General features: G+C 44.2%; 1 protein-coding gene across 17 annotated transcripts in view; it reads right to left on the bottom strand.

The window, feature by feature from the left end:
• The window catches only part of SEC31A (SEC31 homolog A, COPII component), a 50008-nt gene that overhangs the window by 21862 nt on the left and 456 nt on the right, over positions 1-27690 (bottom strand). For 10 of the 17 annotated variants that reach the window (XM_060278403.2, XM_060278405.2, XM_060278396.2 and 7 more), the window contains exons 2-18: positions 21997-22079; positions 20714-20837; positions 19478-19676; positions 19271-19366; positions 18370-18510; positions 17230-17372; positions 16962-17061; positions 16582-16743; positions 15576-15728; positions 12567-12800; positions 11820-11894; positions 11224-11274; positions 8392-8469; positions 6755-6821; positions 6443-6621; positions 2608-2734; positions 1876-2021 (exon numbers count right to left, since the gene is read on the bottom strand). In XM_060278403.2, the coding sequence (XP_060134386.2) occupies positions 1876-2021; positions 2608-2734; positions 6443-6621; positions 6755-6821; positions 8392-8469; positions 11224-11274; positions 11820-11894; positions 12567-12800; positions 15576-15728; positions 16582-16743; positions 16962-17061; positions 17230-17372; positions 18370-18510; positions 19271-19366; positions 19478-19676; positions 20714-20837; positions 21997-22075 (2154 nt within the window). In that variant the 5' untranslated portion in view covers positions 22076-22079. The remainder of the gene's footprint in view (positions 1-1875; positions 2022-2607; positions 2735-6442; positions 6622-6754; positions 6822-8391; positions 8470-11223; positions 11275-11819; positions 11895-12566; positions 12801-15575; positions 15729-16581; positions 16744-16961; positions 17062-17229; positions 17373-18369; positions 18511-19270; positions 19367-19477; positions 19677-20713; positions 20838-21996; positions 22080-27690) is intronic. The other 7 variants (XM_060278400.2, XM_088660595.1, XM_088660596.1 and 4 more) reach the window with 2 other exon arrangements.

Here is a 27690-nt window from a genome sequence, read left to right as displayed (position 1 = left end):
GGAAATAGATAAGCGGCAAGCAGGCCAGTTTGGATTAAAGAGTTTCTATTTGCATGTGGGTCCCTTTCTTTTACCCGTAGGAGCCACAAGAGCACAGAAAAATTGCAGGTAGCCAAGTTATACAAGCCCATAGCTGGCTGGCATTCACAAGCCAAAATGGCAAGCTATACTTCTGTAGCTGAGCAACCTTTTTCTTCTTCTTTACATACAGTCTACAGGGGAAAACAAAAACAAAACAGAGCAGAGTTTATTCATTAACTTTGCAACCCGCTCTTCCTCCAGTGGACTCAAGAGTGGAGGTCTCATTCAAGCAGAGCTGTGGCCTGTGCCTTCAGACCATTTTGGGAGGGCCAAACCGAAGCAAGTAGGCAAGGACTCTTTCTCAATCCCATGAACCATACCCAACAGCCCAAGGGAACGAGCAGAAGAATCCTATCGCTGATCATCACCCAACAACAGGAGTGGACTGGTGCTCTGCTTGCGGGGTCCCCACAGGCATCTAGTTGGCCATTGTAAGAGAACAGGGTGCTGGACTAGATGCTGGGTGTTGGGTTTGAGCCAGCAGGGCTCTCCTTACATCTTGGGGGGGGGGGACCCTGAACAGAACAGCTATGTGACATTCCAGAATCAATGGTGAGGGCTGGTGACTGTGCAGGGTTCCCCATATTTCTGTTGCTAGCAGTCTTTGGACTACCACTCCCACCACCTCTAGCTAGCAGGGCCAGTGGCCGGGGATGATGGGAATTGTAGTCCCAAAATAGCTGGAGACCCAAGTTTGGGAAACCCTGGTCTAACGGGTGGGGATTTAAGGGCTGCTGGGGAAGCTCTGACTTCATGCCTCTGTTTGAGGCACTTGGGGCAAATTCACTTGCAAGTGTCACGCTTTGGAGTGGGCTACTAAGGGCCTACCATTGTGTTTGCTCCAAAATTCTATTAAGTTAATTGCCAGAAGGAGCAATTGTGTGGCAAGCGCTGCCCCGTCCTTCTGGCCTGGAAATTTGTGACCTGCTCTGCTCCTCAATATATTTCTCTCTCTCCTGTCCCACCCCCCAATATTTTGTTGTAAGCTGCCCAGAGTGGCTGGGGTAACCAGGGACATTTTTCAACTTCCAGGGACATTTTTCAACTTCCTACTAAATAGATGGGTAACCCAGTTGGATGGGCGGGATATAAGTAATAAGGTAAAGGTAAAGGGACCCCTGACCATTAGGTCCAGTCGTGACCGACTCTGGGGTTGCGCGCTCATCTCGCATTATTGACCAAGGGAGCCGGCATATAGCTTCCAGGTCATGTGGCCAGCATGACAAAGCCGCTTCTGGCAAACCAGAGCAGCACATGGAAACGCCGTTTACCTTCCTGCTGTAGCGGTTCCTATTTATCTACTTGCATTTTGACGTGCTTTCAAACTGCTAGGTTGGCAGGAGCTGGGACCAAGCAACGGGAGCTCACCCCGTCACAGGGATTCGAACCGCCGACCTTCTGATCAGCAAGCCCTAGGCTCAGTGGTTTAACTACAGCACCATAATAATAATAATTTGTTCAGGAAGGGGCTGCTCTTTATCAAGGGCTGGACAGCCAGAACTGCCACTGATGTTGGCTGCAACTTTCAAAACTTTTGCCTGAGCTTCCTCCCTGTGAGCTCACAAAGGGCTGGGACCTTCTTAGAAATGATTTTTGTTCATTGTTCTGAATAAATGAATACAATGCAAATGAATAAATACGCACAACTTTTGAGGTGCCAGTTAGCAGATTGCATCCAAAACGGAAATGGAAAGGTACTTTCCAAAACCCACCAAATTTCATGTAAAGTTTAAAGGCGTCGTGTTACCTCACAGGGGACCAGACCCAAAACGGAACTAGTTAACAAAGAGCTACCTGAAGGGAAAGCGGAGTGCTTCCATCTTGAGCTTTAGTCCAGCAGGCAACCAGCTTTTCTACATTTCCAGCACAAATGTAACATAGGCAAGCCTGAGTCTGCAGATGGCTGTCACCTTCGCTCTCAAGTCTAGAGCCCAACAAATCTAAGAATTAGAAGGAAAAGAGTGCATATTTGAATCCTTGCAATTAAAACCTGCACTGTTAAAAATGCACCAATGTCTAGTTCAGATGTCGCATTCCATATGACCAGAATGTGCCGAGGGCTCAAGTGTTCCCTCTTCCATTTGCTAGTAATCTCTAGCCACCATTTGTTACGACATTCAAATTTGGCAAAGTTATGGTTGGTGCTAATCTCAGCTGCCCATTCTAGACATCATGAAAAACCTATGATTATAGGAAATGGTGGTTACAAGAACTTTGTCTGTAAGAATTAGTGCTCCAGTTCGCTTCCCTGCCTCATCCCTCCAAATCCCTTTTTCCTTTTGTGCTGTGCCTTTTAAGACTGTAAGCCTGCAAGTTGGATCAGTATTTTCATTGACATTTTAGGAGCCGCTACAGAAACCTTTTTCAGCTGAAAGGTAAGGTAAAAATGCTTTAAATAATCATAATAATCTTGTGTGCTTAATTGCTTACTAAATGAGATGTGAAGGAAAATGCAAGCTCTAAAAAAGATGTTGCATTTTAATTAAAGAGTAACCCAACACCTTCATCTGTGTCTCGTTTCCTCACCACAGAGAGCAGCAAATTCATCTGGCCTTGCATAAGTCAACACGGCAGCTAAAGCTTCCCTCCAGTTTTGCAGGTCGCAAGACTGGACAATCTCCTTCCAGTTCTTGGTCACAACTGCAGTGATGAGCTGAGAAGAAAAGGCAGAGAACAAATAAGTGTATTAAGACTGCCCTGTTCTAATGCTGTGCATTTACCGACTGAGCATCCTAGCCAAGAGAGTAAAGCGGTTCTGCAAAAACTTGCTTTAAAAACAGGACCTAAAGACATGCACACTGTTCACTAGTTACTGCTACACTACAGTAATCTTGTGTCATGGTTTTGTACAAGTGAAATCTGTAGTTGCCTAATCTACACATGCAGCAGGATGTGGTGGTAAAATAGAAAATATTACTTCATACTGCAGGGGGTGGGAATCACATTTTTGGAATGTCTCTCCTATTTTTTAAAAAAGCCTTGCAAGTAGAAAACTAGCACATAAGGGAGAAAGATCTTAGTCCAGCCACTTCAGTTGTGCTAGTTTCCCCCTACCTACAGGGAATTGTTTTTTGTTTGATTCACATATAGGAACAATAAAATGTGATTATTCCAACTTGGGGTGCAAGACCATACACTCCAAATTCCTCCCTACCCAATAACTACATCATCCCTAACCACCACAGAATGCAGGTGGAGGCTTGCTTGACTGAATGTTTCTTCCACACTGAAAAGTAGATTATCAGGTAAGGAAAGTCACAGACTAGTCAGATGACTCATCTACAACCCCCTGCCTGATAATCACATTTAACCAGCATTCAAAACTCCCATTGTTCTAGGTGCGTTTTGCGACAAGGAATTTCATTAGCTTGAGTAGTTTCTGAGCTCTGGGTGCAGTACTGCGCTGAAGATTTCAGATTCAAACTGCAGAGTGGAAGGAAAGGAGGACCTTTTCCTGCCTCCCCACTTCCAGCTACTCTCTGACGACTGGGGAAGAGACCCTCTGAAGAATATTAGGGGGGCAGGCAGGGGGAGAATGGCTTTGCTCTTTTTTGCAGTCTTCAGATGAGGACTAGACCATGCAAATAAAAAATGAATGTAAGATTTTAGCTAAAATTCATTCATTTTCAGCTTTATATTCTTGCTATTAAAAAGGCGCGCTTAGGCATTCCGCTGTTGTGCCCATAACCTAGGTTTAAGGTGCTATTTAGCTCCTAGCTTTCCTGTCTCAGTTTGTAACACTGCATCCAGCGCTTGAGAAACAAACAAACAAACAACAAACAAACAAACAAACAAACAAACAAACATGTTCTCCCCCATTTCCTGCCTGTGTTTCCTTCCACGGATCTTAATCTCCCTACAGCTCTTCTCCCTTACTACATCCTCACTTACAATTTAACATCACGATCTCTTCCTTCTGCTCCCAGCAGCTTTGGACACGGTGAAGGTGCAATGAGCACAGGACATTGGTTCGTGTGCACTGCACTTCCTTCTCCTGTGTTGCTTCACCGCATCCACAAACATTTAAGCCCCCAGGATTTTATAGCGTAGACCATGAGTCAGCAAACTAAGGCCCCGGGGGCCGGATCCGGCTCAATCACCTTCTGGATCCGGCCCGCAGACGGTCCGGGAATCGCCGCGTGGAGATTCTGATGAAGGGGGAGGAATGGCTGTGCCATTCCTCCCCCTCCCTCACACACACCGCGGCGGCGGCGCCTCCTCCCTCCCTCCCTCCTCCTGGCTTCTCCCCGCCCTGTCTAGAGGAGGAAGGGGCCTGGGCCTTGTTGAGCTGCGGTTGGCTGAGTGCCATTTTAAACAGCCCCTCTCTGGAGCCAGCCCTTTCGCGCTGCTCATTGTCCCTCCACCGCCAGCCCCTGCCGCTTGCAAGGCACAGGAGCCACAGTTGGCTGAGCGCCATTTAAAGCAGAGCAGCCCCTCTCTGGAGCTAGCCCTTTCACAACACTCATCGTCTCTCCGCCGCCGCCAGCCCCTACCACTCGTAAGGCACAGGAAAGCAGCCACCGGGGCTCGTCCGGTGCTGTGCAGAAGGGAGGGGAGAGTCAGTGAGGGGAATTCCCCCCCCAAAAAAAATATAGTCCGGCCTTCCACAAGGTCTGAGGGACAGTGCACCGGCCCCCTGTGGAAAGTTTGCTGACTCCTGGCGTAGACATTTAAGCGCCACCAGACACACCCTAAACAAGACCCCAACAACAGAGGCATTTGACAGGTTGGAAGACGGCACATCTAACATTGGAGGGGGCAGGGACCGAGAAGAAGAACTCGATCTATGAAATAACAGGAGTATGAGAAGAAGTAGGGAGAATTCCAGAAGTGTAGTACTGTATACTGTTGTGGCTTACAGATAACTGCCTAGTCGGCACCATCGAATGTTTTATTCATCAACCTATCTGCTTCCAGAAACCAAGGGGTGCACAAAAACTGCCACAATTAACTGCACCATTTGTCTTATCACTAGAAGTTTCAGGATCTTGGTAATCTAATTCAGGAACTTGATTGCCTAAAGCTGTGCCTAAATTGCTTATCATCGTCTCCCGGAGGACTGATTTTCTGAGTTACAGCCAAAGAAACCTGGCTATAACTCCCTTGTTTGTAGGGACAAACAAGGGAGACTTCAATCACGAGGAGGTGTGAACAGCTGTCAAGTGGGACAGATTGATAGAAAGTAAACAATTGAAAAAAGAAGCTCGTTTAGGAGGGGAGCTTGGCTCCATCTGAAAAGGACAAAAGCAGGTCTGCATGATAGTGTTTGGGGAAATCTCACTTTGCACAGTTACATGAAAGACTGACCCCAAGGTCCATTTCTAAAACGCACAGCCCACCTCTGGGTCTGGCAGATCCACATGCCTTTGCAGCTGCAGAGGTGGATGGAGATTTAAGCCCTGGGCCAGTAAAAACGGAGCAAAACAGTTTCTGCCAAGAGTTCTTGGCTACTGCTGTTGCCCTCTCAAAAATGTCCACAGTATAGGACAAACAACAGAAGCATGGGCGCACCCCACCCCCAAACACACATTCTTGCCAGAACGTCAGCATTGTCAGTGCATGTGCAGATCTCGGTTTTAATAAAACGTACAGCGAGAATTGGGCCAACACAGAACAGTCTGGAATTGTCTTTCTGTGTGCACCAGGGGATTTTTCTTGGCTGACTGTACCATTAGCTTGCTGGTCACTAACGTCCACAAGAATATTTTAACCCAGCAGCAGTCAATCTTATCAGCAAGGGTGCCACAAGTCAAGTGTTAAGTGCTTATACAGCCTTTTTAACACAGAAGTTGTAGGAAAACTAAATGGAATGTTTTCCATGGCTTTTTTAAGGCCCTGCCTCATTTGCTGCTCCAGTTGCCTGACAGCCTCAAGGAAAATGAAGGACGAGGCGAAGAAGGGACGAGGCGAAGAAGCTCTGCTGGCAACGGAGAATGTCGAGTACAAACCAGCAGAAGCCTATGGCAGAAATCGGGCCATTAGAAAAGCACAACTCCTGCTAACCTCAGGAAAGTAACCTGTGAACATATGAACACAAATCCCCACACATCTCTGCTTTGGCTGATATCTCTGCTCTGGTTATACTGAAATCAATGTTAATTTGTATTTAAGGGGAATGGCCACGGATGGGACCTGCCACCCAACAGTCCCCTTGCAATCAGCCCTGTTATATAAGCAACAGCTTCTAATTCACTACTGATTCCCCCCCCCCATTGCTCTCACGTTACTATGTATCTATTATACCTGTTTACTTGATGCATGGATTATCTGATACTTCCAGAAGCCTGCCTGGTCTTCTAAATAAAGGAGGAGGTTGTGAGCCCATATTTTACACACGTTTCCAACTCAAAAGCCTGCATACCCTGGTAATTTTGCCTCGTGTCTTTGCAAAGTACTTCTCCTGGGTTCTCGACAGCAGCTCCTGGCCACCGGCTATAGCTAATATAATGGCATCAGCCATGCGATTGTCATGGAGGCAGAGGTCAACGGCGCTTTCAAAGTTCCCCGTCAGCAAAGCCTGAGTGATCAAGCCGTCTATATCTGCAACAAGGAAAACAAAGAAACTCACTTATCATCATCACAGCAGCCTAACAAAGAACTGAGAAAGGTTCATGTTTAGCCAGGTTTAAAAACCAGGATGTTCTGTACAAAATGTGGGCATTTTTTTCCTTACCTCCAGTGACGGAAATGTTAAATGTTTCATCTGCAGGTGGCGGAGTGGCAGTCTCATCTTTTCTACTCTAATAGGCAGAAATGAATGTGATTTTAGGGTGGATTTGATAATGTATTTACATTAATCCAGATGTGAACGCACATAACTGAGAAAACAAGATAAACTGATATGCTTTCATACCGTCATTTTCCTAAAAGGCTGCTACCTTGTTAAAGAAGAGCATTATTATGGCTGCACATATATCACAAAGTGTCGTGTCAGCGGAATTTATTTTATCCTGCCGCAACCTGATGGTTGGGGGGAAGAATCCCAGCCTGGTGACAAAACTGTCCGTATTTAGGACTGCAGCCCTAGGGACCCTTTATTGGGAGTAAGATCCGCTGAACTCAACAGGTCTTACTTGCAAGTCAACAGACACAGGATTGGGCGCTATGTCATTCAGATGAAATGCCCAAATAACAAACCACTGTGGTTGAGAAATCTATCGAGCTGTCCATTTCTATTGCAATTGGCAAAATGCCCGGTGACTTCGAAAGGTGACTCTTGAAGCACAGCATGTACAACTTAGTAATACAATTTGTATATTCCAGCGTTATAACGTGCATCAGAACACTCCAAAGCCCAGAGGGCAAAATGGAAAGGAAGTCTGCATTTGGCTTGGGGGGGGGGGGCGGGGCGGGTAGCATCCTTGTAGAGGGGATGAAGCTAATCTGAGTAAAATCTTTCAGTGTATTTAATGTAGCCTATGCATTCCTGGTTATGCTAATGGCAGACAAAGTGAAACCCAAATCTATTGCTCTTCTACTCTGTAGGGAAAGCCCATGTATTATGTATGTGGTTTGTATATCCAAAGCCACTGGCCTCCTTCCCGAGACTGAGCAGCTTGGGGAAATTTATGCTTCTTCCCCAGGCACCTCCATCCTCCCCAATAGCAATGGGGAGTTAAGAAGGGAATGTCCTATAAAAAGGTTTCCAGGCATTACTGCCCCCTGGTGCATGTCAGTTCTCAACGCCCATCAAAAGAAAGCTAAGAAGCTGTACTGTGCAACAGGGGGAAGAACCAGTGCCTAGCATTCACAGGAAAAACATATAACCTGGGTTAATGGTTGCATTTACTCAAGCTGCACATTTTGACTCTTTCTTTCTTTTTAGTGCAGGAAATGCACAGCTTTGCACTCACATCCTTCTACAGACATGGTGGACCCTTTTCAGCCTATGGCACCAACCCTTCCTGGGGGGCAGAGGCAAGAGTATGCAGATTAAGTGCTGGGCATGGCGAGAGGCAAAAGTGGGCAGGGCAATTAATGCAAATTTTACACATGTATACTGGTTTCTACACAAAGACATCTCTCCTCCACTCTAATGCAAGCAAGAGGTGTTCTCAGAGTTCAGGGACACATTCCAGCATGGCAAAAACACTCAAGGAGGGTGTGACTGGGGAAGAGGTATAGCCTAGAGGGAGTTCCAACCAGGTCTAGAAGGTCACATTCAGCCGTACAGGGCCTGAGATTCCCCATCCCTGCCCCACTCAGTCTTCTGTCTATGAGTGTACATGATATGCACTTTGCAGAACAAACAGAATAGTTGGGAGTCAGTGACCAAGCACCCACATGTTTAGTGCAGAAGAGAATGAATACCTCTCCCAAGAGCTGATCCTGAGCAGCCACACCTTCTTCGCCATCGCTCTGTACTGGCTGGTCAGATTCCTCTAAAGTCTTCCCCACAGAAGAGGGAAAGATGTTTTCAAAGGTTTTAGGCAGAGAGAAAGACACCAAAGCAGTTAGAGCCAGCACCAAACAGTTCCCAATGTTAGTAAACCTATGCTTCCAATTAATGACAAAAAGGTGACTTCTTTCTCCGCTTCCCTTTCCAAATCACCTCACGCCCTGTGAATGTTTGTCAAAATATACAACTGTATTACATTTATTTCTTCATTTATACTAAGGTTACCATATCTTTTTCAACGAATCCAGGGACATTTTTCAACTTCCTACTAAATAGATGGATTTTGTCAGGACACTGATTTATAAATCTGGGAACTGTCCTTAAATTAACCTTAATTTATACCCCACCTTTTCTCTAAGGACCTCTAAGCAGTGCAAAAGGTTCTTCCCTTCTCCATTTTCTTTTCACAACAGCCCTGCATGGAGGCTGGGCTGCAAGCCGTGACTGGCCCAAGGTCACATAGTGAGCTTTGTGGCTGAATCCTGGTCTCCCAGACCCTGTTCCAGCACTCTAACCACTAGACAACACTGATTCTCAGACACACACACAGACAAAGGAATGAGTGGAAGGCAACCTCACAGAAGCAACAGTCAGGGATAAAAAAAATACTTTGCGACTCTATATCCCCAAAGGACAACTGCGTTCAAGATAAGGAGGGTAGCTTAGTGGCAGAATGTATGTTATTTCCTTATGGGAAACCCTGTGCTATGAACCAGCAAGTTCAGCAGAAACTACGGTACATGACTACAGTGGTGCCTCGCTTAACAAACGCCCCGTAAGACAAAATTTTCGCTTAAAGAAAGGATTTTTCTAGCGGAGGTTGCCTCGCTAGACAAATTCGTTTTACGAAAAATTCGTCTAGCAAATCGTGGTTTCCCATAGGAATGCATTGAAATTCAATTAATGCGTTCCTATGGGCAATTTTTTTAAAAAAAAAAAATATTCAATGCATTCCTATGGGATTCGCTAGACAAATTTTTCGTTATAAGAATAGACCCGTGGAACGAATTAAATTCGTCTAGTGAGGCACCACTGTATTAGTAGCTGGCAAGATACTCTCCCTTGCTATCTGGAGAGAGAAATATTTGCAGGCTTGCTTGAGGAAGCCTGCCATCACAGCAAACATCAACTGTGCTGACACTTTCCCTCAATGTTGAAAGTGTCAATGTCATGAAAACTGTGATCAGAACAAAACTATGTGGGTCTGCCTACGATCCCCTAGATGCTGATTCTTATTTCTTGATGCAGGCTGGACGTGTGTTTCATTAACCCAACATTATTCCGCCTGACTGTTAAGATCGTCAGCAGAGGCCCTGCTCCACATCCCTTACCATCTGAAGTTCGGCGGTACGCAATGCAGGGCCTTCTCAGTGGTGGCCCCTTGGCAGGTCCAAAACTTCCCTGCTGCTCCCTCTTGGTGTTGATGGCCTGTAAAGACCATCTCATTTCCACGGGCTTTCTGCAACTGATTTTCTTCGCCTGTATTGGTTTGTGAGTGCTTCCTCCTATTACGATTTTACAAGCCTTTATGGCTCACTTTCACTTATTTATCTTGCTGCGTTTTAGCTACATTTAGTTTTCAAAATAACTTTCTAATGAGCTGCTCCGGGTGCCTTTAGGCACAAGAGAGACACAGAGAAATGAATAAATAACGTACGGCTGCAGAAATGAGGTGCTACAGATGCTTTAAAAGGGAGGCAAATTAGAACATTGAACTGGAAGGGGAGAGAGTGGACTAGAGAAGGGAAAGAGAGGAGGAGGAAAGCAATGCAGGAAAACAGAGGACTGGGATTAAGATTGAGGAGCAAATGGACTCAAGGCATAAGGAAAAGAAACACCAGGAAGTCATTAGTAAGCAAAGCTCTTAGTGAAAGAACACACAGCTCCCTATTCAGCCTATGTTTGGGTCATGTGGAGGTGCTGCAGCAATGAAACATTTAGATAAAGATTTTCAAGGGTTTGAGGCTGTTTACAAATGCTGGGAAAGCTGGTTATATTAGGCACTACGTGGCTTGCCCAAGTCTAAAGTGATTTCCTTGATTATACTCTGATCTACTGCCTGCTTCTAACCCTGCTGGAGAAAGTAGTTCCTGAATTTACAAAGCTTAGCTATCCCCCTTTCTTCAGTAGCACAAAACTGCAGCAGTACTGCAGTTCCTGTTCCTCTCAAGCCAGGATATCGGAGAGATCTATGGCCTTCATTTTTCAAAGATTTCCAGCAACCTTTTAAACATTATAGATTAAGAACTCAGGGGGGGGGGAAGCACTGGCTCTGTGGGGACTACGTGCAATAACTCTTTCCAAAGAAAGTGGGGAAGGTTAGCAAGGTGTATTATTACACTGTCAAGACACCCAACAAAAACATAAAATGCTGCCGCAGAGGCCACATCAGAATTGTAAAGATCATTAATGGGGAGAAGGAGGAAGGGAGGCAAACCATAAAGACTTGGCTCAAGGTGGATTTATCTCCTGTGAACTGGGTTAATTAGAGTAATGAAAATAGCAAATAACTTTTGCACAGTCTTTTTTTAAAAAGGCTGAAGTTTTATTCTGCAATTAATGTGAACCTTTACTGCCCAAAGTGCAACTTGTAAAATTCAGGTTAACGTGATGGCAAGCTTGGCTTTTTCATGCATTTTTGAGCAGATACTAGGCTGCCAAAGAAATGATGTTGCAGAAAAAGTGAGCTAAGTTCCAAACTCCATCCCATTTGCATAATAAAACCCTTGCATTTGTTTCCTTACCTCATCTGGTTCTCTACCATGAAGACTCTCTTTATGGAGAGCTAAAGAAACCTGAAGGGAAGGAAAAATAATTATAGATTATCTTGGGAGGGAACCCCTGAAACCTTCAATGTTCCCAACTGCCAGCTCTTTTTTTCTGCAACACTTTCCTCTGCTTATTGAAGGACCTATTCTATCACATGCCAATCTTGTATTTAAAAAAGCTGTTTAAAAGATTGGCACACATATTTTTAAAGGCTATTTCTATTTAGTGTGTCAATCTGGGCTTTACTTGTCAAGAGAAAGCAAATGATATGAATGAGCAGGGTATTAAGGTACATTCGAGACCAAACCACCTCTGTATAATGAAAACCTTTTAGTTCATTTCTATTTATTTTTTTAAAAAAACAATACCTACATTAAAACCCCCAAGGCTGTTTACAACACATAAATATCAACACAATAAACAAATTCTATTAAAAGCCCATGAGGTGCCAGCCATTCAGTTCTATACACTGAATTATTGATGACGGACCATGACAACAGCTTCATTTAAAAAAATGTGCCTGGGGTGGTGTACAATTATTATTATTATTATTATTATTATTAGCATTAACCTTTTTCCGTAGGTCATCTTTCTTGAAGCCCAGGAGTTCCAAGCATTTGCTACGTGAATCCTCTTCGAAATGCACCTTTTTAGAAAAAAAATGTTAGGAAAAAGGAAGCATTGTAGAAAACAGAGATTTCATTTTTATTCCCCTTCCCACAATGTCTACCATCCTGCACCTCCCATTCTGTACAATTAACAGTTGCAAAGCAAACCTGATGAATTTGCAGCAAGATGCTAAGGAAACCCCGAAGCCCTTTGTTTCTCTGCGAGGAGGAAGGACTGCAATGGAACATTAAGCAGAGCGGTACAAAGAATCATGTGTTTTAACGGCAGTCCATGCTAAAAAGTCAACACTGTGCCTTCCAGATGTGGGTGGACTACACCTCCCATCATCTCTCATGTTGCCAAGCAAGAACATGGCAGAAGAACAGCCCTGCCGGATCAGGCCAAAGGCCAGCATCTAGTCTAGCATCCTGTTCTCACAGTGGCCAACCAGAAACCCAGAAGCAGGACTTGAGCGCAAGAGCACTCCCTTGACTTGAGATCCCCAGAAACTGGCATTAAGAGGCATACTGCCTGCGATAGTAGAGGTGGAACATAGCCATTTTGGCTTGCAGCCACTGATAGCCTTATCGTGCACAAATTTGTCTAGTCCTCTTTTAAAGGCATCCAAGTTTGTGGCCATTACTAGCGAAACACTGGTTTTCAAGGTGACTGGGAGCTGCTAATGCACAGTCAAAAAATCTAAGATTACCTTTAAGAAAGACCACACGTTCTTCTCAAAGTCATTCTTGGCAGCATCGATTTTCCTCTGGCAATAGTTGACAAATGCTTCCGCCTGCACAGCCTCCTGCAGCTGATCGGAGCGGCTCAAGAATTCCTTCTCGGTGACAACTTGGCTGACATAGACGTGGTAGTGATGCTGAGGATGCTCTGGTCCTTGCTGCTGGGGCTTGCTGTTCTCAAAGGTAACTAGCTTTCCCCCAAACTGGAATTCAAGGGCAGTGCAGATACGGTTTAGGCAAGAGTTTCAAATCCATTACCATCAAGATCCATGCTTATTTTTAATATGCATGCTCAAAAGAAAGAACATTCTGAAGATCTGAGGTTTGCTTTAAAGCAGATGTTTGATAGGGGTGGGTGAGTTGCAAACTAGTGTAGACTTGTGAAGATGCTGTGCCAGGGACGGGGAGCCACTTTTGGCTCAAGGGAAAGAATCCAGGGGCCACATGCCCTGTGGTAGACTGAGCCAAAGGTAAAAGTAGGCAGAGCAACAGGTATAAGTTTTACTTGGTTTCTACATATACTAAACCAAGAAACTACTACTTGGTTTCTACATATACCTCTCCTTATCCTCAATCCAGACAAGAAGCATGACCAAAATTCAAGGACACATTCTAGTTGGCAAAAACACTCAAGGAGGATGGAAAGCAGGATTGGTGAAAGGTGTGTCCTGGGAAGAATTTGGAGGGGCAGGCAGAGAAGCCTTGGGCCTGAGGTTCCCCACCCTTTAGTTTTTGCTGAAACAGGCAGAGTTTGCATGGGAAAAAGTGCACACACCTGTAAGGGGCTCCTGGTCTCTTAACTAGGGGACGGAAAGCAGGGGACTGTCCATTGGAGCAAGGTCACAATTTTGAGTACATAGCTTAACACACACAGACACACACACACACACTCTCCACCATGAGAAAGTATTTTGGGGCTTAGTTAATCGATATATTTACCCCATTCTCTTAATAGATGTAAAACTAATAATAAAAGCATTAACAACACCTCATCAGTTATAGAAGGTGTGACCTTTTTCTGAACCAAGAGACAGATGAAAGCAGACGCTCTACCTATAATTGTTTGTCCCTATCAAGATCTAATTTCACGGCAGTATTTTGAAAATGGCTTAACACCACCGACACATTATACTGAGTGCTGGTTGTGTGATTACTTCATCACAAGGGGAACGTGATATACCGCATATCCTCAATTTTAAAAGGCCTAGAACTTCACAAAGGAGCAGAACAACACATTCATACAACAGGCAACTCAGAGCACAGAGATTCTTGCTAGCTGCTTTAGTAACCTTTTACTATAACAAAAATGGACAGCAACAGCCAACTTCTCCACAACAGCTTAATGACCTGCAACTTTGCTTGAGCTGTGTGCTCCACAATGTAAACAGTAAGTTGCACCCAACAAAACCATCCCAATTGTGAAAGGATTTCCACTTGGGCAGCAGAACTTCCCCTCCCTCTCCCATCTGCACCTTAAACCTGTTATAGGTTTCCCCCACAAACCTCTAGAGCAGGGTTTCCCAAGCGTGGGTCTCCAGCTGCTTCTGGGCTACAATTCCCATCATCCCCGGCCACTGGCCCTGCTAGCTAGGGGTGGTGGGAGTTGTAGTCCAAAAACAGCTGGAGGCCCACATTTGGGAAACCCTGCCCTGGAGCATACTTTTCCCTATTTAATGGGCGTGCAGAGAGACAAGAGGGAGGGGAACTTCCATTGTGCAAGTGGAAAACTTCCTTGGATTCTCCCCAAAGGATTTACAAGAAAGTGTGCATACAAGGAGGGCAGCAGACAGCAGCCTTTCCCAACCTGTGGTCTACAACCTCCCATCAGCCCCAGTCAACATGACAGTGCTGGCTGGGACTGATGGGAGCTGGAGTCCAACCACCTCTGAAGTGATACAGGTTTCTCACGTCTGATCGTGGATGTCAATACCTGCCAGGTATCAAGTCAGGTCAATGATCTATATAGCCCAGCCCTCTATATGTTGGCAGACTGCAGCTGTCTGTGGTCCTAAGCAAAGATCCTTCGCAGGAAGGCTACCAAAGATCTCTTTGCAGAGGACACCTGGAACTGAACTACAGACAAAGCACTTGTTCTAACTGGAATTATAAAGCTGGAGAGGGCAACAGGAACTGGCTAACAGAAAAGAAGAAAGCTTCATTGTTGTATCCCACAAAGAAGACAAAGATCAGCTCCTAGATAAATACGTAAACCACAAAGCCTCACAGTAATGAAAATCCCAGAACACAAAGCTGTGGGTCCGGCGAAAGAACGATGCTGCCTGGTGACAACAGTCTATGAGTTATCCAAAAGTAGATGAGCAGCACACAAACGTATCACTTCATATTTTAAGGGGCAAGATTGTACAACCAACAGAACATCATACAACTGTAGCGGAAACACTAGAATAAAGCTGTAGGGTAGAAGCTTACAGCCCCGAGATCCGTGCCCCCGCGAAGCATTATTATTCCTTAAACCTCTTAGGGAGCAATCCAACCCTCTACCTCAACCTGCTCAGACCATCGCTGCATCTGTAGCGTGAAGCAGACAGACTGGTGTGCCAGCCTGGCACAGCTACTGGATTCCAGACTGGCTCAGCCCTGCCCCAGAAAGTCATGATTCAGGACCCTTTGCTGGCAGCTGCCCCTAGGAACCTGCCAGGAGCACCTGTGCCTGCCTGCCTGTGCATTTGGCAGGTGGAAGGGGGAGCTCTGTGCTGGCTGGAGTGGCAGCTGGCTAGCGGGGGGGCACTGCCACCCAATCCAAGAAACTCTCTATGCATTCAGCCAATGCAAACAAATCACTCTGCCAGATGCTTTTCTTGAAAATGACCCAAGCCAACTTACAGATAGAGTACAGCTGAAGCATTGCACCCATATAATGTTATAGAAGGAGGAACCCCACAAAAAGTAACAGAACCTGAACAAGCAGAAGGGTTAAACAGCCCACCCCATTAGGGTGCAATTAAGATTCCACTTACTGAAAAAGATGCACCGACAGGTCGGCGAATCCACTTGGGTGGCTTCTTCAAGGGCAGGATTCTGCTCTGTGGAGTGGTCTGCTGTGGGAGCTGCAAGGGAGGAAGTGTCTGCCCTGTTCCAAATGGATCGAGATTACCAAAGGAGGACGAGAGCTTTCAAAAAGGAGAAAGAGAAAGACAGATGGGTCTAAAACTCACGCGCATTATCACCACTCCTGTTTACCCAACCAGTTATCAATTCTTGGGTTTGCTTTTTGGAGTTTAATTTGTTTGTACAGTGGACGCTCGGGCTGCGAACGTGATCCATGCGGGAGGCACATTTGCAACCCGCAGCGCCGCATCTGCGCATGCGTGGGTCGCAATTCGGCGCTTCTGCGCAATTTAGTGCTTCTGCGCATGCGCGAGCACCAAAACCTGGAAGTAACCCGTTCTGGGACTTCCAGGTTCGGCGCGGTGCGCAACCCGAAAATGCACAACCTGAAGTGCCCGTAACCCAAGGTATGACTGTATATTCAAGGGGTGGATTAGAAGCCCATCTAAGCTGCAGAGTCAATATCTCAACTGTCTATACAAAAAAGAACATGATTGTTCTCTTTGGCAAGCAGGATGCACAGCATCGTATCAAAACAGTGAAACACCACCCCACCTATTTATAAGAAAAACCTTCTAAAAAGTTAGCTCCAAGGTGCCACCAAACAATTTTTTTTCTCTCTCTCTCTCTAACCCTACAAATGGGACTCCTCCTCTCAGGATAACAGTCTTTGCCTGTGTAGACACTCCAACAGTAACAGTCAAAGCAATTTAAAAAAACTATTTCATTATGCACTGCAACCATCTGTTTTCCATCAATATGATGAAGTGTGCATGCACACGAAAGCTCATACCAAAATAAAAACTTAGTTGGTCTTTAAGGTGCTACTGAAGGAATTTTTTTATTTTGTTTTTCGACTCAGACCAACACGGCTACCTACCTGTAACTTTGATATGCAGTGTTTGTTTTAAATACCTTGTCTGCTTGCTTCTGTCGCAAGCTGTCAGTGCTTCCCCCCATGATCGAGTAAACGCTGATCCTCCCATCGAAAGAAGCAGCAGAGAGAAGAGCGGGGTTCCTGGGGCACCACTGGACGTCAAAGCACCATTGGGAACTTGTCGGAAGCTCATACAACACCTGTATCCAAAACCAAACATATTACAATAACAATGGCGGACACCTAAATGGCTTAAGAAGGATCACCCAGCCATATCCAGAAAGTTAGTTTGGAGACAAAAGCTAATCCTGCCTCGTTCTGCTGCTCCGAGTGCAAAGTTAGTGTGCTCTTTTTGCAATACCCAAACAAGAAGTGTATTTCCATTTCAAAAGCTTGCAAGTAAGTGTTCAATCAGTACCTCTCCTGTGTTTGGGTTGGAGCAAAGAATTTTAGCATCCTTTCCACAGCTCAGCAACAGTTCGGGATCCGCCATACTCCAAGCTATTGTCAAAATGCCCCTGTGGAAAAAGAGGCAACCAATGAAGCCTTTGTAAAAGTTAAAAACAAACTCAGAAATGTCTGTAGTATTAATCCACATAGCGAACTGCTGCTAGCAGTAAAGGAGGATGTTGTTAGCCAACCAGCTAGCCAGTCAGATCTGCAAGAAACCAAAAATATGCATATACCTTGCATGGCTTTCTAGAACACGAAGCGGAGAAGATGCAAATCGGAGGTCCCACACCTGGATGACAGGCAGCCTGTCGTCTTCCGAAGCCAGAACCATTTGTGTAGCGACATCAGGATGCCAGGCCAGCCCTGAGCAGTGCATCTGAAATTGTACACCAGTGAATAGCAACAACAAGCAGGCCTAAAAGAAACCAGACCGCTGCCTTCTATCCAAGACCTCCTTTGCACAGCCCTACAGTGGGTCCTACTTCCCTTACCCTGATTTTGCAAGTACAGCCAATGGCCCATCTAGTCAGCATCCTGTTCTCACTGGGGCCAACCAGATCCCTTTGGAGACCTGCAAGCAGGACCTTCGACTAATCCATACTGTATTTATGAATGGGCCAGCTAACAACCTGAACAGGCCAAAGATGGAGAGAACAGGCATGCAAACCCCCTCTCCATGCATGTAACAAAACTCAGACAATTCACACCCCCTGCCACATGTGAACAGGCCCAATTTACAGTATTTTTCCCTGTTCAAAAGGTGGGGGAGCAGAAATATTGTGCACTGCACACAACAAGTAGAGCGCTTCATTAACTTTTATCGTTTTCAATCTTTTTGTGCTGACCTTCAGGGTTACTCCTCCCAAGGGGAACATACAACGATAAAAGCATTTACATGTTGTTACTCTATGTCAGGTGTGAGGAATCTTTTTGCAGCTCATTATTTTCTGAGCAACCTAGGAAGGCGGAAGGGGGAAAGACATGCCAGTGGTGGGAGGGTCCAGAGGCAGAAGTGGGTGGGGGCAAGGAATCTGAAATTTAACAGGGCACTAAGCTAGTTTTGATACACTCTATCCTCCATTCAGACAAGCAAGAGGCACTGTAGGAGTTCCAGGACAAATTCAATCAAAGCAAAAAAAAAAACTCAGAAGAAGCAGGGCCTGGGGCGGGACAGTAGCTGTGGCTTGGAGAAACCCCCAAGGGCCAGGTAGAGAGGCTTGGGGGCACATGTAGCCTCTGGCCCCAAGGCTCCCTACACTTCCTCTACAAATATGGGGAAGGAAGGCAGATGCCCACACCTCAGAAGGGAATTTTCAACCAGCCTTAATAAATACTTGACTGGCGTGTCAACAACAAACTGGCTGAATAGTTACCCGGTTACTGTGGTCGCTGACTTTGATGATAGGTTCATTCTTCCTGAGATCCCACACTGTAGCACGGCCACTAGGGCTTGCAGAAGCCAAGATATGCTGGACTTGTCTGTTCCAAGCAATGCAGCTTATGTCTTCAGGAGGCTGTTGGAAACAGAACCCATAATCAGTTTCTCATTCTACGTCACTAAAATATGCAATGTCTGGTAGACCTTTCTTATTGTTAAGCTCTTCAGAAACTTGGCAGGCCTCTATTGACAATGACAATAAAACTGTTCCCCAACCTTGGGTCTCCAGCTGTTTTTGGACTACAACTCCCATCATCCCTAGCTGGCAAGACCAGTGGTCAGGGATGATGGTAACTGTAGCCCCAAAACAGCTGGAGATCCAAGGCTGGGAAACATTAGTTTAGATAATAAAACCTATTATCCTTAGTTCTCACTTTAAATGAGTTGTACCTGAGGCTCAACTCTAGTTTACACACACATCAATCAGTAATAATTTTAGCCTATCATTTACTCAATAAAGCAGCCAGCTACCCTAAGTTTCACGGTTAATCAGTTCATCTCTACAATGTCCAAGCACTTTTCAGAAGGATGTATCATCACACAATTACAGGTTTCTCAAAAAGCTTTAAAGGATTCTAAGATGCTCCCTTCCACCAAAAGTATCATAAGTAGGGGAGGAGAACCTGTAAATCTCCAAGTGTAACTGGACACCCAACCTCCATCACCTGACCATTGGCCCTACTAGCAGGTGTTGATGGGAGTTTGAGTTGAGTATGCCTGGGGGACCACAGGCTCCCCACCCCGAATCATAAACAGTCTGTAAGATGACAATCGCCTCATTCTCTCGCCAACCAATCAAATGGTTTTAAGAGCTGGGCAAAATATGTGTCTTGTACCTGAGTCTTGGCTCCTGGAGTCATAGGCGTTGCAAAATTGTTCAAGTCCCATATGTAGATCTCAGACTCATTTGCACCAGAGGCAACTAGGTTTGTCTATAAAACAGAGAACACAAACTCAGGTGCATGCAGCAATAAGGACTGAATATCATCTCAAGTGCTGCTATATTAGGCACTATGATTAATGTGCAGAAAGAAAGATCTAACCTGGAAGAGGTTGACATCCAGAGCTCTAACAGGCCCTGTGTGCTTGTCTTTCTGCGCAATCACAACTTCATCTTCACCTGCCAATATTTTAGCTGGGTCATACAAGATGATGTTTCCGTTTTCGCCGCCAGCAATGAGTACCCCTGAAAGATCCCCATCAGATGCCATTCTGTCAGGACCCCAGATCAGTTTGTGATACCTGCAAAACGATGTAAGAACGTGAGAAGAAGCCTGCTGGATCAGGCCAAAGACAAAGTAATTCAATACAACGGTCTTAAGTAACCAAACCTCCAACCACAAAACAAGCAGCTGAGAGAAGCAGTGTTTTTGCTGTTTGACATTAAATTGGCCATGAAAGATTCATGGACTCTGTTCAAAATCAACACAAAGTTTTTTGACTCCTCAGGAGGAGGAGCATGGTCTTTTGCATCTATGGACACCACCTGAGAAGCAGCCATTATTAGTTCAGCACAAGTGCCACTCAAGGGGTCAGGTAGAATTATTCCCATTAGCTGAATGTACACTCAGGACAATTGTAGTTCTAGGTGAAGGAAATGCAATAGCAGCAAGGAAGGAATTCAGGGCTTTTCTGTGGGGCCAAGAGCCTTGGCACATCATAGGAACATATGATCTACAGCCCAGGGAGAAGGAAATTGGCCTTCCAGGTCTTGCAGCACTACAACCAAAGGGGGTTTGAATCCAAAAATTATGATCCCTGTTGCTTAGGGGGCCAGGGAGCTGAGAGGGAGGGTGGAGCCAGCCAGAGCAGTACAGTCAAGCTACTCCTAACCTAACTGTTAATATGCCTAAGCATGTTGCTTTTGCTAACATCTTCTCTCTCCCTCTCACTTCCAGGGAACAGCAAGTACAGGAGACACAGCAAGGACAGTAAGGCCCAGCTCTGTGTAGGGCTTTCTCTCTCTGCTGCAGCATGGAGGGTCAGCCATTGCTGAGTTATGCCCAAATGCACAGTGGCATGACAATGAAGCCAGTGGGCATAGGGCCTTGAGGCTGGATGTAAGCCACTAACAAACTTGGATAAGCAAGACTGATGGGAACTGCAGTCCAAAACATTTAGAGGGCACCAGTTTGGCGAGAGCTGGTTTATCATGGCATAAACTATCAGGAGAGAAAACCTCCAGATCTTGAAAGCTATGCCCCTTTGATTGCTAATTCTTACATCCTGAGCTTTTCATTTACATAAGCAGATAGACAGTTTTTGAAGTCTGCACATACCTATGAGTGGATGAGAAAGTGGCACAGGACTTCATATCCAGCGATGGGTCAGTCAGGTCAAGTTCAAATATTTCCAGGGAAGCACTGGTACTGAAGCTTGCATCTAACTGCTGAGCAGATGTACCTGCAGAGACATGTGAAATGCCTTACTACTGATGTACGGTAAACATAACACTTGGGAAGCCCAAAGCAACCTTGCACACTTAAGGGAAGAGATAAAACTGAATACTGTTTTTAAAAAACCTATTTTTAAAACACACAAACACATCCTCATCAGATTATGAGGATTATTTTTGCTGTTTGTGACATTACAAAACTTCCCTTTTTATATACCAGTTGCGGAATTTCTCTTGCCCTTAATAACGTTAGGAATTGTGAAGGAAAAGAAAGTATTTTAGTGCACCACAGTATAGTGTGGTGCTGAAGCCCTGCACAAACCCACTGACTCTATTAATTCTGCAATCCTGTGCACACTTAACGGGCTTTGAGCCACATAGAACACAGTTCAATGAACTAAACAGGTTTACATATCTAGGAGTCTGATTCAACAGCTATGAAAGATAATTGGGTTTGAAATGTACAGTGCAATGTACCTTTAAATACCAGCTGCTAGGGCTAAACTAGAAATAAGGCTGTTGCCTTCATGACGAGCTTATGAATACACAGAGATACCAGCTGCTGTTGAGAAAATGAACACAGATGGATGCTGGTCTCATCCAGCAAAGCAAATCTTAATTTCACATTTAGTGCAAGTTCAAGTTAAGTGTTGTAAGTCATTTGGAGACCTTTGGGTAACCAACAACTAACAAGTCTAATAAGTAACAACTACAACAACTTGAAAAAGCCAGAACAAAAGCCCCAAACAAATACAGGTAAGGGCTTTGATTTACTGGTAAACTTTTTCTTCTTTGGACTGTGATTTTTATTTTTTTCCCTACATGCTATTCTCACCATCTTTCAGCATTCAGAAGAGCAATATTTTAATCAGGGCTCAAAAAGCACTCAAAATCCCTAAATGGATGGCATAAGAACTAAATTGCCATGTCTGCAGATGTCTGAATTAATATTTCAAATCTAAGCATGCTAGTATCAGATTTTTTAAATGACCAGGTGACTGAGATTTTCCTCAACTGGGAGCTTCAACTGAAGCTGAAAGGCTGGCTCTAGAGTGCCCCCCATCCATGAAGGGCAGGGGTCCTATCACTTGCAGAGGAGAGTTCTGCTCATGGGACCTCTGGATCCAACACATGATATTTTCACATTGCAATGAAATAATAACTCACCAGTAGCCAAGTAGATGGGGTGATGGTGAGATGGACTCCATGCCTGCATGGCAGTACGGTCTATCTCTTTTAGCTTCATCCTGCTGAGAGAGTGCAATACATGGACAGAATCACTACATGAGGTGAGAAACTGGACAAAAATGAAGGCTTGACACACACTGCTCTTAACCCAAAACTGTTCGTAGGAGGGGGCGATATTTAAATCCTTCTGATTGTAAGAATAAAGTCCAATTTTTGTGTCAAAGTAGTCTTCAGAATATTCACCAATATTAAGAAAAGAAATCCTAACAGAGTTTAAATCAGTAGACCACAGTGGTAGCTCCTCGCTTGTGGAATGCTCTTCCCAGGGAGTTCATATTCTGTTCCAACTGCTCTGGCCCAAAGTCAGGTTGGGTTTGGAGTAAGCAAAGACTCAGAAAACTGTCTAAGCTGAGAGCTATAATGCAGCTCACAAACAAACAAACAAACAAAACAAACACACCTAATCCTCACATGGCACTCTGGTATGAATGATATTTCTTCGCTGTCCTCCTCACAAACAGCTTCATTCAAAACCAGGAGTTCTTGCATGGCTCAATACCAACAGGGCATGTGGCTCTGAAGCTCTATACAGTGGTACCTCTACTTACGAATTTAATGCGTTCCGAACGCACATTCGTAAGTCAAAAAAAATTGTAAGTCGAATCCCATAGGAATGCATTGGGAGAAAAAATAAGTCGAAGCAACCCTATCTAAAAATTCGTAAGTAGAAAAAATCCTATCTAAACCACATCCAAGATGGCGGGCGGAGCTCCGTTTGTAAGTAGAAACATTCGTAAGTAGAGTTATTCGTAAGTAGAGGTACCACTGTATATGAAACTGACAGTGACGTTTTCCTGTTCATTTTTGATTAGCAGCAAGCTGCCAAACAAATTGTGGTTGGTTATGGCTTCTTTGAAACAAGTTGAGTAGAAACCATGGTTTATGAAGCTAGCTTCTTTTAACAAACCATAGTTCATATTAACCACAGTTTAAGGTTCAGATAGAATGCTAAACTGTGGTTAAGCAAAGCTTGCACATTCCTTCCAGTGGCCATGCCAGGTGACACAATGCAACAGCAAAGTTTTTTGTTATTGTAACCTGTTCTGTGCACGTAACCCCTGTATAAGTGGGGAGACACCTGTGAAAGAAAGGGGATTTTGACTAAACTTCAGGAAGAACTTCCTGACAGTTAAGACCTGTTTGATAGAGGAACGGACTCCCTTGGGAGGTTGTGGACTCTCCCTTTGCTGGACATTTTTAAAGAGGTTGGGTAGCCACCAGAGATGGATGCTTTAGTTGAGATTTCTGCACTGAAGGGGGTTGGATTAAGATGACCCTCACTGTCCCTTTCAACGCTATGATTCTATAGAATGCTGGCATGCATTCATTTATTAGAAGAAACTGCAAGCAAGTTCTGGAATACCGTTTTCCAAAATTCTACCTCCAGATTTCCACCTAAGTGCCAGCGAAAAGGACAACGTGGCCATCACTCTGATGGCCAACTGCCCAGAATTTTGTTCCAACCACAGCTTCCTCTTAAAACGCTTTAACTAAAACCTTAAACTGGAACTGTGTGATCATGCCACAAAGCTTTAATTAGAACTAGAAACAAGAAGAAAGAAGAAAGTGTAAAACAGAAAGTACCGCAAAACTTTCAGATAAGCATCTCTCAGAAAGTACTTTCGAGGATTATTTGCCAACTGCTCAAACTGATATCATCAATGTTGAGTCTCTCTACTCCCTTTTTGCTGTCTCCTAACCAGAAACCCTGTCATTCTTATAGGAGCACAGCATTGAAGGAAAGGATTAATATTTTTTAAAAACTATGTCTTGTGTGAATGTAGTCTCAGCAACAGCCTTTTTCCATAGCAAGGAAACTGAAGTGACTGTACCCCAACTGTGGAATGCTGTAACCACAGAGGCTCATCTAGTGCCCATGTTGTGGTCTTCTTGGTACCTGGTGAACAAACTTTTGATTTTCCCTTGCTTTTCACTACTGGTGCATTTTCAATACCAATGCTGTTCTCTGTGATTGTTTTTTAAAAACAACACAGGCTAATCTCTCGCTCAGTGTTAGATATTCCCTGGGCACAAAGTTGGCGACTGACATCTCCATCGAGTCAGTTTAAAAACCTCTGTCTCAGTCCATAGTTAATTCCATTTCCATTTCTACTGTATGAGTTTATCCTTCTTGCACAAAGGGACAAGTGAACTGTTGCAAGAGCAAGCTAAAGTCAAGCAATGTAGTTGAGATCATAGAATTGTAGCACTGTCTTATATATCTGTATCTGACAAAGTGTGCATGCACACGAAAGCTCATACCAAAATAAAAACTTAGTTGGTCTTTAAGGTGCTACTGAAGGAATTTTTTTATTTTGTTTCGACTCAGACCAACACGGCTACCTTCCTGTACTTATATATCTGTGGTTTTGACATTGTTCTAGCTCATTTGTCCAGCTTCTGGTTTCAACATCTTACACGTTGTGCGGAATCTATCAAAATCCTGTGTGCTATTATGCTAAGAAAAGTTGAGGCAATACAATATGTTGTTATGTGTATATTGTACTGTATGTGTTCTCTGGTACCAATCCTGCAACAGCTAACCACACCACTTCTTCATGTCAAGTACCGTACAGCTTTTAAAGTCACACTTCCTGAAATGAAGAATTTTATACAAATCATGCAATAGGAATCTAGGTGTGAGCTGCAGCCCTAGTCTAAACAGTGAAAATGGAAGCTGATCTGGAACCAATGAAGAAATATCATTTGGAAGCAACCATAGCATCTTCAATATTCACTTTTCTTGAATAGTGACTGTTCCTAATTCTGCACATGCCTACTTCCTCTTCAACTTGGGCATGGACAGCCAGCATGGTGCCTTTATTTGGGTGTTAGATTATGACAGGCCAAGGCTCAAATCCTCATTCAATCATGAAGCTCACTGGGTGACCAGCCTAACCTACCTCACAGGCTTGTTGTTAGGATAAAGTGGGGAAGGCGAGAACCATGCCCACTACCTTGAGCTCCTTGGAGGAAGGATGGGGTATAAAGACACTAAATAAATAAAATATTACCTTTGTCCGCTTAGTGCTGGACAAATTGCAAGTCCTCCAAAGAATTCAGAAAAATAATACTGTGCAGTACTGGACAGATATTTCCATTACTGAACTTTCAAAGTATCACTGCAGCCCTGTCTCCTGCTAGTCCTAGAGATACAGAGTTCACAACCTTCCACGGTGTCCAGCTACACAGAAAGCTATTACTTTGCACTGTAACCTTTGATACTAACACAGCAACAAAGGAAGTGCTGCCTCTCATTACGAGAGATTAATAAGCAAAAGGGACCCAAGGTTACTGTATCCTAACTGGTATCTCTTGAAATCTGTAGACATCAAACTTTGCAGACTTGGGACCTCACTTTAATCCAAACATGCATTTGGGAACCCATTTGTTAATTTTTAATCATCAATTTGTATAGCGGTAACGCTGCTGATGTGCATAGCTGCCAAGTTCTCCCTTTTTTTAAAGGGAAATTCCCTTATGCTGAATAGGCTTCCTCGTGAGAAAAGGGAAAACTTGGCAGCTATGCTGATGTGACCCAACCTAGCTCAGGCTTGCAACTCAGTAATGGATCCCAATTTACCGTTGAAGATCACTGATAAGCCACCATGGTTAAGAAGCAGATCTCTCCTAAGAATATACAAGTCTGCATGCAAACCCTCTTGCTACCAACTACAAATACAACATCAATGCCACATACACACGATTACACTCTTCTTGTCCCATGGTAATTAATCCAAAACTAACAAACTCCTAATTTTTGTATTAACATACATTACAGTCTGCCATTCAACAACTTACACTGAAATGTGTGTTTATCTGTGATATTACTAGCAACCTGATATCCAAAAAACTGCAGCTTTGAAAGGTTCAGCCCACCATCTTGATTCAAAATGGTATCCTACTGTATCCAAACACAGATGAAAACCTGCTGCTTGACCCGGGAACCACTGTGCAAAATTTGATTACAGTATCGTAAAAGATGTACAAACTCATACCGAAAAACAACTTTCCTTTTTTTTAAAAAAAAATACATTTTATTCCAATTTTCCAAATTCAACAAATTAACAAAACCAATCTTTTATACAAAATCTTATATTCACATCTTTTACCTTGCTCCGCCGAGCTATGACTTCCCCCCCTCCCTTCCACATATTTACTCCAGTCTTTTTGAAACCTTGTCTCCCCCTGGTCACGAATCTTGCATGTCAATCTAGCAAGTTCAGCATAGTCCATCATTTTTGTCTGCCACTCCACAATTGTAGGTAATTCCTGTAATTTCCATTTTTGGGCTAACAAAGTCCTAGCCGCGGTTGTTGCATACATAAACAGTGTTTGATCTTCTTTTCTAATCTCTCCTACCATTATTCCTAACAAAAATGCTTCTGGTTTTTTTGGAAAAGTATATCTAAACATCTTTTTCAATTCGTTATATAAACTTTCCCAAAATCTTTTAACTTTTTCGCATGTCCACCACATATGATAAAATTCACCATCTTTCTCTTTACATTTCCAGCAACTTTTGTCACTCATTCTATACATTTTAGCTAATTTAACTGGAGTTAAATACCATCTGTACATCATCTTATATACATTTTCTTTCAAGGCAGTACATGCTGTAAATCTTAAAGTTTGATTCCATAATTTCAACCACGCATCATATTCAATATTATGCCCCAAATCTTTTGCCCACGAAAAACAACTTTCCAAAATACACTGCAGGGAGCAATTAACATTTTGCCATTTGATCACTAGCCTTATCTTTGCTGTGCCCTCCAAGGGTGGTAGGTACAGTCTAAATTAAGTGGTCCTGAATAAAAGTGCCACTTTGTGTACAAACCGTAGGAAACTCTTCTGAGGCCTTGCAGAAAATATCAGCGGCACACTCAAGATCGCCCAGAGATTTTAAACACTGTAATCAACTGACTCTACAGCTTCCAGTATGTATTTCAAGACAATCGGAGAATAGGCTAAAACTTAAATCTGAAGGCCTTGTCATGGTACACTGGCTGTAGAAGAGGGCAATTTATGCAGTATTTCCATGCGTGCTTAAGTTGTTGAAGCCAGGATCCTAATTTTCAAGTATGGAACTAGGGAAGGGAGCAGCAGCTCCTTCAGGTGTACGAACGCAAAAAATATTGATGCAACAGTATGATTTTGCTGATATGCTGTTTCTCCAACCCAAAACTTGTGCTTGCCTAGAAAGGGGAAAGGCGTGGAAAGGCTAAACTCAGGTCGATCCCCGAGGGGTTTGGAAAACCCGCTGCTCCCTCGAGGGGGGAGCGAAGGTGCTCAGCCAGGCGCGCCCCCCCCCCCGACCCGAGGCAACAAAAGGGGCCGCAGTGCTAAAAATGCAGGGAGCCACATCCAGCTCGCACGAAATCCCATTATGTATTTGCATCTCCGAAAAAGTGGGGAGGGAGAAGCCTCTTGTTAAAACCACCACGCCTAAACCGGGAGCCCCCGCTTTTTGCAAAAAATAAAAAATAAACGAGGAGGGTGGGCGATGTGGATCCCTCGCCTCCTTTTCTCGGCCGCCTCACAATGCCAAGTTATGGCTGCAATCCTATGAAAGGCGAGTCGCCAGGATGCGGCGCAAAACGAGAACTGGGC

Source organism: Zootoca vivipara, chromosome Z1 (genome assembly GCF_965207765.1).
Source record: "Zootoca vivipara chromosome Z1, rZooViv2.hap1.1, whole genome shotgun sequence".
Taxonomy (NCBI): domain Eukaryota; kingdom Metazoa; phylum Chordata; class Lepidosauria; order Squamata; family Lacertidae; genus Zootoca; species Zootoca vivipara.
Note: the sequence above shows the minus strand (reverse complement) of the source record. Positions and strands in the feature narration are given on the sequence as shown.